The sequence below is a fragment of the Vanessa cardui genome, chromosome 12 (genome assembly GCF_905220365.1).
Source record: "Vanessa cardui chromosome 12, ilVanCard2.1, whole genome shotgun sequence".
In the NCBI taxonomy this organism is placed as follows: domain Eukaryota; kingdom Metazoa; phylum Arthropoda; class Insecta; order Lepidoptera; family Nymphalidae; genus Vanessa; species Vanessa cardui.
This window is the reverse complement of record NC_061134.1, coordinates 609,877-623,709: the sequence shown is the minus strand read 5'-3', so window position 1 is coordinate 623,709 and position 13,833 is coordinate 609,877. Positions and strand designations below refer to the sequence as shown.

Sequence of the window (13,833 nt, the reverse complement as noted above, 5' to 3'; positions counted from 1 at the left end):
GTCTAAGACTTTTTTCTTTTTTTTATCTCATTTTACTTTACATGACCGTGACTAAATACTTTTTCAGGTAATTTCATATATTAATCCTCTTTTATTATTAATGTAATGTGTAAGAGTTTCTCATTAAATTTATTTTCATTTGAATTTATTGAAGAAGTTTTAACAATTTTATATTAATGCAGATAAAAAAGAAAAAAATAATTCCGTAGATACTTTTCTCCACGTTGCTTATAGCTAACTTCAGGACAGTGAGTAAGCGGGCCTTCATCGAAGCGAAGAGCGAATTGCGAATGTCGTCCGCAATTATTTGAAGATTATTTCTTTATTCAATAGCAGAAACGCAAAGCAAAATTCCGTCAAAATTGTGCGCGTTCGTGCCCGATGTCTAGTGCTGAAGTCGCCGATAATTCCGTTGACCCCCCGGCGAAAAAGCGGAAGCTAAATACAGGAGAAGCGAGTTGCAAATCCTCTGCAATGGCGGACAATGGAACGCGTGTGGAAGATGAAATTGACGAGAGTTTGTATTCGAGACAATTATACGTACTCGGGCACGATGCTATGCGCCGAATGGCGAGTTCGGATGTTTTAATATCCGGCCTTGGAGGTTTAGGAGTGGAAGTTGCAAAGAATGTGATACTCGGCGGCGTAAAGTCGGTAACTCTTCACGATGACCGTGCATGTACTATTGCTGATTTGTCGTCTCAGTTTTACTTATCAGAGGCTTCGATCGGTCAGAACAGGGCTTTAGCATCATGTGAGCAGCTTGCTGAACTTAACCACTATGTACCAACAACGGCGCATACGGGTCCGTTAAATGAGGAATTTCTAAAAAAGTTTCGCGTAGTCGTTTTAACTGGAGCATCTAGGGCGGAGCAGGAGCGCGTAGCTGCTATTACGAATGCCAACAACATAGCACTGGTCATCGCAGACACTAGGGGCTTGTTCTCGCAGGTATTCTGCGACTTTGGGTCTGATTTTACTGTGATTGATGTAACTGGTGAGAACCCAGTGTCGGCTATGGTGGCCGATATCACGCACGAATATGAAGCTGTTGTTACCTGCTTGGACGATACTCGCCATGGGTTGGAGGATGGAGACTATGTAACATTTAGTGAGGTTTGTATAATATTTGTGTACTAATGCTAATATTTTGAAATTTAGGATAATGAGGTTAAAGATCGAGGGGAAGAAAAGCTTCTGGCTATTTTTCTATTATATCAGAACAATGTCTTTGCTAAAACAATGTGATTAGTATCATTTGTCCTTTCAAACTATATTATTGTCATGATTCACTACCTGATAAATGACTCATAGTGCACTCAACTTTGTTCTACCTGATATTTAACAATTGGACAACCTTGTTTCTAACGGTACATGAGTGAGTGAGATGAAAAGATAGTTAATTTACTTTAAATAAAAAGGAAACAAAGAAACTAAAGTACAATATGTATGAAGTTTCAATATCACTTGTAAAAGCTATTTATATACAGCATAAATACTTGAGCAGCCAACTCACAAACAATTAAATGTAAAGATTGCAGCTTAGAAATATAGATTCTATAGAAAATAATATTTCAAAAGATATTTAATTATTGCATATTCGGCTATGAAAACTTAATATTTAACCAGATTTGTTAAAGATACCATAGAGAGTAATACCACCAACCTGTGTATAAATAGACAAAAACAAAACAGTTTATTGTGTTTGTTTGTTCGTGGCAACAGATTATCCAATTCTTTACTCTATAGCTTTTGATTAGCTTTGATATATCAATAAAAAATATGTCAATAAATATACTAAAAAAACATTATGCACATAAAACCTTTTTCTTTTTGTGCCAATGAAGTAAAATAGTGTATATGTTCAATAACATATATGAGACTATGACTAATTAATGCAGAAACATCTAAATATGGTTATCGACAAAATTATCTAAATTCCTTGGATTTGCCATCACTTTTTCATATTATTCTCAGCAAAGCGTGTAGGTTACTGCTAGTTTCTTATAATACTATAATCTTGTTTGTGTTTCTGAAAAATATGGCTGCATTTTACAGCATTTGTCGATTTAATTGCAACTTTGTAATGTGAATGTTAAGTGAGTTAATTTATTAATCCTGTACTCTTTTATTAGTGCTTCTGCTACCTTATGATTAGAAAGAACAAAATTCTTTAGGTAATTCTGTATAACATTTGTAATATATATTTGAGAGATATTTAGTTCAAAATTGATTTTATCAAAAAGTACCTATAATATTTAAATATTATCACTTCTAGGTTCAAGGGATGTCAGAATTAAATGGGTGCGAACCACGAAAAATTAAAGTACTTGGACCATATACCTTCAGTATTGGAGACACCACTAACTTCTCAAAATACATCCGGGGAGGCATTGTAACACAAGTGAAGATGCCCAAGAAACTTAATTTTAAATCCTTCCAAGAGTCATTAAAGAGCCCAGATTTTCTGATCACGGATTTCGGAAAGATGGATTATCCACAACAACTTCATGTGGCTTTTGCTGCCCTTCACAAGTTTGAAGCGGGAGAAGGACGTCTGCCGAAACCCTGGAGTAATGATGATGCAGCAAAATTCTCAGATTATGTAAAAACCATTATGGAAAGCGAAGAGCTGTTTAAGGCTGGCGAGTTAGAAATCAATAATGAGCTTATGGATACCTTCTGTAAGGTAATATATTTATTTTACTTGTGTTTTTAGTGTGTTATGATGTGACTTGTAATACCTACAGACTTGTCTTAACTTCTTGTTCCTGTAAAAGGGAATCAATACCTACGACTAACTTGAAACAATTCTGTCTTTCTTCTAAATCTTCAAAGTTACCCACTCTTCTAAAATTTAACCAGAAGCCAGATTAAGTAAAATATTAAAACAATATTTCAGACATCATCTGGTAACTTAAATCCAATTAATGCAGCTATTGGTGGAGTAGTAGCCCAAGAAGTAATGAAAGCTTGTTCTGGAAAATTCCATCCAATTGTCCAGTGGCTTTACCTAGATGCTATTGAGTGTCTCCCTAAAGATCGCTCGAACTTGACTGAAGAGAACTGCAAGCCAACTGGATCAAGATATGACGGTCAGGTTGCTGTATTTGGCAAGGACTTCCAAAAGAAACTTGGATCATTAAAGTACTTTATTGTTGGTAAGAATACATTTTATTTCTATACACTCTAGGATTTCCATTTTATCAATTTATAAATTAAAAATTTTTTATCGAAAACCTGTTATTAACCGTTATGTTTATGTTATTGCTTGACCTTGAAAATAATTTACTTTGATCAATGAGTATTCATATTTCCATTTCCAATGAAGTGTAAAACTTGGGTTTAAAAGGGATTATGACAAAGGCAAACAGAAGACGAACAGCTCTATTATTCTACTTTCTAAGCTTAATATTGAGCTCTTTATTATCATTGCATGTTATCATTTGTCTGTTATCTGGCAAAGTCAATGACTGACATAAGAAATTAGACTTCTTTCGCTCCATGTTATGATGATTTATAATTCTATTATCTTGATAAGATGTTTATGTTATTTATTAAGATGCTAGTAGAATAAGCTGAGGAAATTATAAAAAAACATATTTCTTTGTCCAAACTTTTTTCCTAGTTTAGTTGAGGTCAGGCTTTGATTCATGATTCTTTGATCTGATTCATGACTTTGTGGTAGGGTAGTCATTCTTACATACCAACAACAGCCGCACTAGCACAAGTGACCCATTTATCACTCCTCAGTCCCCTTAAACAATTATGAATTGATTAATAAAAATGACATACAGGTGTCTTCTTATTTATAGCCATAATGATTATAATATCAAACAATAAAACACAAGAAAACATAAATGTTTATGATACACCTCAGATCATTAAATTACCATACCAATTATCTATACCTTTGTTACATGATGGTATTTATAAAACATCACTTAATTGACTATAGGCGCTGGTGCTATCGGTTGCGAGTTGTTGAAGAACTTCGCTATGATCGGCGTGGGTGCAGACGGCGGCTGCGTGACCGTCACCGACATGGACCTCATTGAGAAGTCCAACCTCAACCGACAATTCCTCTTCCGACCTCACGACGTGCAGAAACCTAAATCTAGTACAGCTGCTAAGGTTAGTCTGCTTGACACTCCCTGGTTTCTCTATTGTCAGGATTACAACTGGTTGCACATATCCAATTGAAGTCATTACAGTACAGTAGCAGCCCAGTGCAAATAGGCAGTTATTACACTCGTGTAACTTAGAAAACTTAAGGATGTGGCCAGATTCACTAACCAATTCTACTTTTTATGATAATAGTAAATATTTATTCAAAATTTTAAACAATAAGAAATAAATAAATAGTAAGTTAATTTTATATACAATGTGGAATTGTTAATATAACAGAAAAATATTAAAAGAACTCGTGACTACTCAATTAACTTAAAATATATGTTTCATCTAGGCAATTAAGCGCATGAACCCATTAATGAATGTGGTGGCTCAAGAAAATCGGGTCTGCCCCGAAACCGAATCAGTTTACGATGACGCCTTCTTTGAGGAGTTGGACGGCGTCGCTAACGCCCTGGACAACGTGGACGCTCGTATATACATGGACAGACGCTGCGTGTACTACAGGAAGCCTCTGCTCGAAAGTGGTACTCTCGGCACGAAGGGGAACACGCAGGTACACAAAGTTATTTTATTCTGTTATTGTTGGAATATAATATTAACATGATTTATATGGCATGGTATGGTAGGCATGTGAGTTTATCTATTCCATCATAACTATTAAATTGGAGAACAGATATTTGTATGTGAGAAAAATCACGGCTAACCCTTGTAATTAAAAATATTTAATTATAGTATTCTTAATTTGAAGAAATCTTACAGGTCGTAGTGCCCTTCCTCACCGAGTCTTACAGTTCATCCCAAGACCCGCCGGAGAAGAGTATCCCGATCTGTACACTCAAGAACTTCCCGAACGCCATCGAGCACACGCTGCAGTGGGCGCGCGACGAGTTCGAGGGCCTGTTCCGCCAGGCGGCCGAGCGCGCCGCGCAGTACCTGCAGGACCCGCACTTCCTGGAGTGGACCATGAAGCTGCCCGGCAGCCAGCCCTTAGATGCCTTGGAGAGTGTTAGGGTATGAAAACGTGACATCACAGTATACATAAAATTATTTACAGTAGAGCATTTACAAATTTACAAAACAAAGATTTTCAGCATCTTAAGGACAGTTAAATTAACTCCAGAATGTTAGAACATTCATAATTTTAGTAAAAATATATCAGTTTAAATAAATATGAAAGTCTCTTTAATAATTAATATGTTTTTTGCAGAATGCAATTAATGAGCGGCCTCGTAATTTCGATGACTGCGTCACTTGGGCTCGCTTACATTGGGAGGCTCAATACTCTAACCAGATCAAACAGCTGCTATTCAATTTCTCACCCTATCAAACGACTGTCAGTGGTGCTCCGTTCTGGTCTGGACCCAAACGCTGTCCATCTCCATTAGAATTTGACCCAGAAGATGAATTACATCTCGACTATATAGTAGCTGCTGCCAATCTGAGAGCTCAGGTTTATGGACTACCATCCTGCGTCGATCGAGAAAGAATTGCTAAAGTTGCTTGCAGTGTTCAGGTATAGTCTTGAAAATATTAGTGCCTTTTGTTTGCCTTAAAAGCGAGTATATTTATTTAATTCAATTATGTTTAATTTTCAGGTACCAAAATTCAAACCGAAGTTGGGCGTCAAAATCGCAGTAACAGACGCGCAGCTGCAGCAGAACAACGACGATATGGACCAAGACAGGATCAAGAACATCGTCTCCGACCTCCCACCGCCCAACAAGCTCGGAAACTTAAAGATCACTCCCCTCGATTTCGAAAAGGACGACGATACGAACTTCCACATGGACTTCATCGTCGCTGCCTCCAACTTGCGCGCCGCCAACTACAAGATACCCCCCGCGGACAGACATCGCTCCAAGCTCATCGCCGGAAAGATCATCCCCGCTATCGCTACCACAACATCTGTCGTTGCCGGTTTAGTATGTCTCGAACTTTACAAACTCGCCCAAGGCTTTAACACCTTAGATGTATTCAAAAATGGCTTCGTCAATCTAGCTTTACCATTCTTCGGATTCTCTGAGCCCATATCGGCTCCAACCAACACGTATTACGACAAGAAATGGACTCTCTGGGACAGATTCGAAGTCAAAGGTGAGGTGACACTACAGGAGTTCATAGATTACTTCAAGAATGAGCATAAATTGGACATCACAATGTTGTCTCAGGGCGTTTGCATGCTGTATTCCTTCTTCATGCCTAAAGCGAAGCGTCAAGAACGACTGAACTTGCCCATGTCCGAGGTTGTTACTAAAGTGTCCAAGAAGAAATTAGAACCCCATGTCAAAGCTCTCGTATTCGAGCTGTGCTGCAACGACGAGGATGAAAACGACATCGAGGTGCCCTACGTGAAGTATACCTTGCCTTAACACCTTAGCGACGTAAAGAAAAAGCAAAAAAAACATCGTCAGGATATATCACGAGCCAAAATTATTAATTTAAGCCGGTGAAGCACACGCCGGCGCATTTTTGTGGCATTTAAATGCATAATAGCGATGTTTGTACACGAATTTCACTTACAGAGGGTATTTTTTAAAATTTGTCGACAAGAATAGTTAGATGTTTATAATGCTCGTGAGCACCGCCCGCGCATGCGCCGGCCGAGCTTGTACAGTGATAGTGTGAGGATTGTGTGAAGATTTTTTATTTTGTGCTGAAGACACGCTTTTATTGTCTACTGATATCTTTCATATATTTATAGTAGTATAATTGTTTGCTCACGTACCGTCACGAATTGCGCTAATTTCTTTCGTGATTCTACAATGATTGATTTTACACCAACTTTTATCTACTTTTAATGTTTAAATCAGAGGGGTCTGTATAATGGAGGAATTAAAAATAAAATAAAATTCGAGCAAATGTTTGTTTTATTCAAGTCAATATTTATATAAAAATGCTTCACAGTTTCTTATTCGAACAAAGTTACCTTATAGCAAATCAGTACAACCTTTTTTGAAAGCACCAATAATTTTACTTCGTACAATTCTTCGTGAAAGAATATGTGATATAAATAAAATCTAAAATTGTCTACGGACAGTTGTGACTAGAACCTTGTTTGACTGAGTGGTAATTTCGTTCAAAAAAAAAAATTACAAAAAATTTACTGTTACAATTCCGCAGACGGTTTATTTCACTTGCAAGTATTTAAAATGTAAAAAAGCGTCAAACTGAAGTGTTCCCCACGCCTCGAATGCACTAACAGGCGGTTCGATCGTTTGATTAGCGCGCAATTTTGAAAAGGCCTCATTATAAATAATTAATCATATAGTTCTTATGTATCCTTAGACAACAAAAGAAAAATGAACAATGTAGCGTCAGAATGCAAATCTCCAGTTTGATCACTTCTTAAATTTTCCTTACAGTAAGTTTATCTAATCTTATTTGTAGTAACTATATTGGAATGTTTGAACAATCTGATCATGGAATTTCCTGGCAGACATCATTATTTTTATTTATTCTAAAATCTCAACGTGTTTATCAATAATTACTAAGCATTCAGTATATATATTTTAATTATTAGGCAGTTGATATAAATATACTACTTCCCGTTACTACGACTTGCTAGATAAATACTTCGTCCATTAAAAAAACATATTCGTATGACATTTTACTTGTTAAATAATTTAATGCAATGTTATTTACTAATGTTTAAAAGCTGTGTTTACGAAATATAACTAAAAAAAATATAATTAGTAAAGCAGTGGTAACAAAGGTAGATTCGAAGTGGTAATACATTTAGCCTATTTCAGCTCAGATACAGGGCAGCGTCCGGCGGGCGAGCATCGTGTCAGCGCCACGGGCGGCGCCGCGGACTCGGCATGTAGCGGCGCATTACGTTCTTGTCGCTACTAAATGTCTCTGAAATACATCAACCATCATTATTTATTTAAAAAAAAAGAAGATTTACATATTATATCTAACGAAGCGTGGAATGTGGATAAGATTTTGTCACTAATAATGTTTATTACAAAGCTATACATAATATAAATAAATTATAATATAATGTGTGATAAGTAATGAAGTAACAAGGAAGGACGAAGCACATTGAAAGAAACTGAAAATGAAAGGTTTTTCAAGCTGGCAACATTCATATACAACACAATGTTACCATAATTGGACTGAGACATGAGCGAGGGCGCGGGTCGCTTGCTGCGCGTCGGAAACACGCCACTGTGGCTTTGCGACATGAGATCCCTGTTGTAAACATTGTTATGGATACATGAAAAAAGCCCGTTACCCTGTTAATATAACAACCACCAATTTCACCATACTATTGTTACAATACATATATGGAGCTCAGACAACATTTGTATGTCATATTATATATATTTCGTAAATTTGAAGTAAAAATATTTATATCACCACTGATAAAAAAAAATGTGACATGTATATCAAAAATCAAAATATACTTTATTCAAGTAGATTTTTAAAAGCACTTCTGAATCGTCATTTAAAAAAACTATATTAATGATGATTGGACTGAGTAGTATCAAGAAGAAACTCAATAAAAACTCTTACCCAACATATAAAATTCAAAATACGGAAGTCAATATATATATTACATCCAAGCTTTTTTATCCTGTCTGTGTATATATATATGCATAGTTATTTATGAATGTATTTTTTATAAAATTATTTGAAGTACGAATCGGCAAAGTTAAAAATATCAGCGGAATTTTAGTATAGAAACATACCTTGCCCAAGAAGGTTTTACTGATTTTGTGGTGTCGGAAACATGGCGTTATAAGTTTATCATTCGTCGTCTCGTCTACATAAAGTGATTTTAACTGATTTTATCAAAGTGATCAATGTTACTGTAAATATACATCATATTGTTGTAAATATATTATATACTCATGTCAGGAATGTACCAACTGCAATTACTATACTACAAAAAAATAATTAGTTGTAACTTTAAAAAAACAACATTGAATTGAACAGTACTCACGTGGGGCGGTGCTGTCGGTGCGGTACGGCGGGAGACACGCGCGCGGCGAGCGACCGGCGGCGACTGCGGTCGGCCGCGATCATCGCGCAGCGCTCCGCCGCCGTGCTCGCCACGAACGTGTCGTGCAGCGAATAGCACGCAGCCGTGATCTGTGACCGCATTCATTTCACTAAACGTTTGCACTGTATTATGTTTAGCGGTGTTGCTAGCCGAATTCAATTCATTCAAGATGTACGAATCGTGACTTCTATAACTATTGTATTGTATGTAATTTTCATTAAAAGTTAAATCGAATATAAAAATTAAGTAAGTATTTGGCTTTAATAGTAAGACAAAACAACACATGTATTGTTAAAAGAAAGTAATCTTGTTGTATGAACAAAGCTGACAGCGAAAAAGTCGAGATGTCAAATCGATGTCCGACCTGCTGGATGAGTCGTCTATGCAGGTCGACATCAGCGCCCCTGATCCCCTCGCGATCCTGGTGCAGCTGCAACGCGCACATCAGCGCGTCCTTGATCGTCTGCACCGTGGCCTGCACGCGTTCCGACTTCATGAGTCGACGGACGAGATAGCCCTTCGCGTGAGCTACGATCTTAGTCGCTGCCCATCGCTACGAATTGAGGATAGTACATAAAATTGTTTCGAGGACGACACATACGAAGTTCGGCGATAAAGGAAAGGATACATGATCGAAGAATGGCCAGGGGAAGTAAAATATAACATACAGTAATGGGAAGGATCATTACGGAAGGAAATTGGAAAAGAATACAACACCAATGTAGGTTTATGACAATAAAAAATTAAACGAACTTATTAGATTACATTCACTCATGGATTCACACATTACCATTGGCATTAAAATTATATACGTCATTTAAAAAAAAATATGTAAAATACAAAACTTTTTGTAGTTACCTCTTTAGATGTCGGTGCTCGGTACATTTTAGACTTAGTTGTTCTTCCGCACATACTATTGATGGAGTTTTGAATAGTCTCTTCCATATTTCTTATAGCTTTGTCTGTGGATCTACAGGAAGATATCGGTCTTGAAATCGGGCTATTTACTGCTACTGGGTCATTCACATTGACATTCGCATAAACTTGGCTTTCTTCACTGCGGTCGGAAGGGAAGGTGACATTCAAATCAGCCATCGTGTCGTTCGTTCGATCAGTCAGAATCGGATCATAATCGCGGTCTGAGGACACGCTCGTCTCGTACGTAAGCTTCCTCGACGTCGGCGTACTCCTACGCACGGGAGAATGTGTACGCGTCCTACTCCCATCCTTCTGAGGTTTTGGACTTGGAGTTTTACTCTTCTCTCGGTCTTTCATAGTTTGATGTTTCTTCATACTCCCAGTTATATCCCTTGACTTCTTGAGCACATTATCGCAATGGTGAATGTAGTCGCTTGTTTCAGTCAAAGTAAAAAAAACTGGGCTGTCACTGGTGTTTTGTTCGAGCTTGTGATTTATCAACTGACTCAAACTTACCGGTCCTCTATCAGCGACGTCGTGACTTTTATCCACCCACGCTTCTTTGACCTCATTTGGCGATTTGGGGCAGATAGTTTTTAATTGTGAAAATAGCAAATTATTCTGTTCCTCGAACACTTGCTGCAAGAGCATTTGCTCCTTCTTTTGTTTTTCAACTAAATTAGCCATTTGAATAAGCTGCTGTTTTTGAATTTTCTCATAAAGTTCCCTGACACGAGTCGCTGGGTCATCTGCTTCGGAAATTGGTTTTTTCTTTACTTCAGTCTTTTGATTTCCTAAATGGTTAGTAGGCGTTTTAACATTGGCATTATTGTGTGAGGTTGGGTTTCGAACAGGGCTGACGACTTTCTTTGGCTTTTGCGTAGGTTCTGATTTTGTTGCAACTTTGGACGAGTTGCGTTTAGGTTTGTCCTGTGCCAATGACTTAGCTCTTGGAGTTGATTGTAACTTTCTTGCTGTAGGTCTTACAGCTGTATGTTTAACGTTAATCTTAGCATTGTTTATGTTTTTTTCCTTCAGTTCCAATGCCATTGAAGACCATTTCACTTTAGCCGTTTCTAAGTCCCAGCTTCTCCGTTTTTTATTTGAACTTAAATTAGAAAGAGATTCACTCATTGATATCGAGGTGACATCCATACCTGTATTTATAGATTGTACTTCCAAATGCGCTAAAAGCATAGGACTTGGTTTGAGTACTGTATATGATCTCTGACGAGTTAAAGGCTTTGGGGATTCTTTGATACTCTCCGTGTGAATATCGTTTAGAGAGCCAGTGAAACTTTTGGAACTGAGAGAAGGAGGATCTTGACTAAACTGTAGAGTTACTGGATCCGAGACTGTATCTTTACTAATACTGACATGGAAAGAAAGTTTATCATTTTTCAATTCATTTGTTTCTTTATTTGTTATATCATCATCACTTACTAATTCTGTCTGATCTATTTTAGGGTAATCACAGTCTCGCTCAGGTAAATCGTCAGGCGCCGTTTGTGACTTGTTAACAGTATCTAGAACACTTTTACCAGTGTCATTGATGCTTAAACTCAAGTCTATTACTAATTTAGATGATAATTTAGACGAGGCACTATCATCAAGTGTTAAGTTCGTAGTTATGTTATCACATGTATTGCTAGTGAGGCACAGTTTTCCAGAGATTTCATCATGACATTTTTCATTGTCCTGATATATTAGCTTATCATTATTTTCACTTTTGTCAGCTTGTACGGCTTCCACTGGCAGTTCAAAGCTTTGTTCAGACTCAGGTAGTTCTGGAGCATCAGTTTTGTCTTCCCCAGAGTCCGTGTCGGTCCCAGTAAAGAATGGCTTCAGTGATAGGATGCGTTTTTCTACTTCTTTTGCTAGTAGTTTGTAATATTTCATTTCCGTACGACATTCTTTAGACAACTGAAAATATATAAGTACTTTTTGGTGAATAGTGACATTTCTTTAAAATAAATCTCTTATCTGAACTTTTAATTTTATCTTATTTATTTCTAATGTATCTTGTTAAAAAATGGTAGCAGGACTTTCTATAATTGATTTCGATTTGGATAACAGGTTAAAAGTTGCAGACCAACCTTCGGCCTTTCAAAAACTATATTGTTTCATCAAATACCATTTAAGCAAATTTACTATTAAGAAATAAAATATATGACAGGTTTTTAAGCATAAAAGTATTTATTATACAAAAGTTAAGATTATTAAAAGTTTTTTGAACAACATTCATCCACAATATTTAAAAAACAACAATTATAACCAAGTATGTACCAAATACGTACTTTAACTTTCAATAAAATGTTTGAAAAATATTTCTAATTGTGACTTTTTTTAATGCCACAATAGATCTCTATTGTGGCATTAAAAAGGCTCTTTGACTTTAAATACTATGCAATGACTACATGTCTGATATCTCTCACATATCTATTACCAATTTAGGTACATATTTTCATGCTTATTGTTTGAGTATCGTGGCTAAAGGGACCCGGCACCTGTTAAATTCATATGAATGACGTCATTTTCAACAATATTTTACTATGTTTATGTTACTGCTTCTAGAGAAAGTCTTGTTTTAGTTAAATTTAAATGTAATGTAGCATACTTAAAAAGAGCATTCTACAATATTTTTTTGCCATTTAATCAATTAACGAATACATCTTAGTTATATACTTACAGATATTAACTTTGATAAATATTTACTTGAGCAGGAGGCACAATATTATAGCTGGTACATCAGACATTTAGAATAGTATTAATAAATTTTGTCAAAATTTATAGAATTTATTGAAATAGAAGAATTAAATAATATTTACCTTTTTGCTTAAACGGTTCAGATTGTAATTACATGTTTGTAACAGAGTGTTTTACATAAGCATATACAAATACATTTAAACAAAGTTAATTAATGTAAAATTGTATGTTTACAAAATGTTTTTATGATTACCTCTTAAAATAATAAAGTATACATGTAACTTACTACTGGTGGTAGAAGAGGAACACCATTAATCTTCATGCAAGACATGTACTGATTCGATTGTCGTACTGATTTTACGTCCCACGGGTCGTTCATCGCGAATACAACATCAGATTCCAATAACAACCCAGTCTAAACCATCAAGCATCTGACCGACTTAAGCTCTCCATAATAACTCTTTCAGTAAATTAAAGGATGCTCCTAACATGTATAATATCCGACACGTTACAAGACTCAGGAAATTAATATCACTAACTTAGTAACTTTAATAACATTCCCGATCAAAACGATGTTGTCATGGTATGATTACGTCAGTTTGTTTGCCGGTTAGGACGAATTGCGAATTTAAAATGATGTTTCGCATTACATTTTATTTATTTATTACAAAATTTTGCCATCAAACTATTTCTGTTTAGTTTTTGTTACTCAAATGTCGAGTACATAACGAACCGCAACATTTTTCATATTCGAAATTTTCGATGGAAATTGTTTGTTTTAAAAATGTTCTGTATGAAAAGATAAGAGAATTGACGAATTATCAAGAACTTCGTAACTGCTAACAACCATTAGAAATTGGCGTAACTAAATTCTAATACACTAAGAACCAATCACATTTTTGACACATTTTATATTTATAATATTGTTTTTTTTGTTACAATTTTAGCTCTTATTGTATAAAAATTAAATATGATTCTAGTAGTATAATATTAATCGGTTCTTTTGGCATTGAACCAAATATATTAAATAAATTTACGAAAATGTTTATTTGCCATTATTTTATTAA

The 13,833-nt window shown here is 35.9% G+C and overlaps 2 protein-coding genes across 4 annotated transcripts; one reads left to right on the top strand and one right to left on the bottom strand.

The window, feature by feature from the left end:
• Window positions 1-233: 233 nt before the first annotated feature.
• Window positions 234-6,993, top strand: LOC124534297 (ubiquitin-like modifier-activating enzyme 1). Its single transcript, XM_047110058.1, has 8 exons — window positions 234-1,116; window positions 2,279-2,689; window positions 2,903-3,161; window positions 3,959-4,134; window positions 4,466-4,687; window positions 4,894-5,145; window positions 5,342-5,647; window positions 5,730-6,993. The coding sequence occupies exons 1-8, from the start codon at window positions 382-384 to the stop codon at window positions 6,501-6,503; spliced, it is 3,135 nt and encodes a 1,044-aa protein (XP_046966014.1). The 5' UTR covers window positions 234-381; the 3' UTR covers window positions 6,504-6,993.
• On the bottom strand, window positions 6,984-13,646 carry LOC124534299. 3 transcript variants are annotated; one of them, XM_047110059.1, is made up of 6 exons: window positions 13,053-13,643; window positions 10,001-11,983; window positions 9,507-9,695; window positions 9,083-9,231; window positions 8,243-8,328; window positions 6,984-7,992 (listed from the first exon to the last, which is right to left on the bottom strand). In XM_047110059.1, exons 1-6 carry the CDS (start codon window positions 13,143-13,145, stop codon window positions 7,922-7,924), a joined length of 2,571 nt encoding a protein of 856 aa, XP_046966015.1. In that variant the 5' UTR covers window positions 13,146-13,643; the 3' UTR covers window positions 6,984-7,921. The 3 variants fall into 3 exon arrangements, with proteins under 3 accessions (XP_046966015.1, XP_046966017.1, XP_046966016.1); XM_047110061.1 differs by lacking the exon at window positions 9,507-9,695 and having other exon boundaries at window positions 13,053-13,646; XM_047110060.1 differs by lacking the exon at window positions 8,243-8,328 and having other exon boundaries at window positions 13,053-13,641.
• Between the last annotated feature and the right edge of the window lie 187 nt (window positions 13,647-13,833).

Coding starts and splice junctions, on each gene's coding strand:
- LOC124534297 (XM_047110058.1), top strand. CDS start 382: ATGTCTAGTGCTGAAGTCGCCGATAATTCCGTTGACCCCCCGGCGAAA. Junction 1,117..2,278: donor ACTATGTAACATTTAGTGAG/GTTTGTATAATA, acceptor TATCACTTCTAG/GTTCAAGGGATGTCAGAATT. Junction 2,690..2,902: donor TTATGGATACCTTCTGTAAG/GTAATATATTTA, acceptor ACAATATTTCAG/ACATCATCTGGTAACTTAAA.
- LOC124534299 (XM_047110059.1), bottom strand. CDS start 13,145: ATGAACGACCCGTGGGACGTAAAATCAGTACGACAATCGAATCAGTAC. Junction 11,984..13,052: donor TTCCTCTTCTACCACCAGTA/GTAAGTTACATG, acceptor ATATATTTTCAG/TTGTCTAAAGAATGTCGTAC. Junction 8,329..9,082: donor CACCGACAGCACCGCCCCAC/GTGAGTACTGTT, acceptor TGTTTACAACAG/GGATCTCATGTCGCAAAGCC.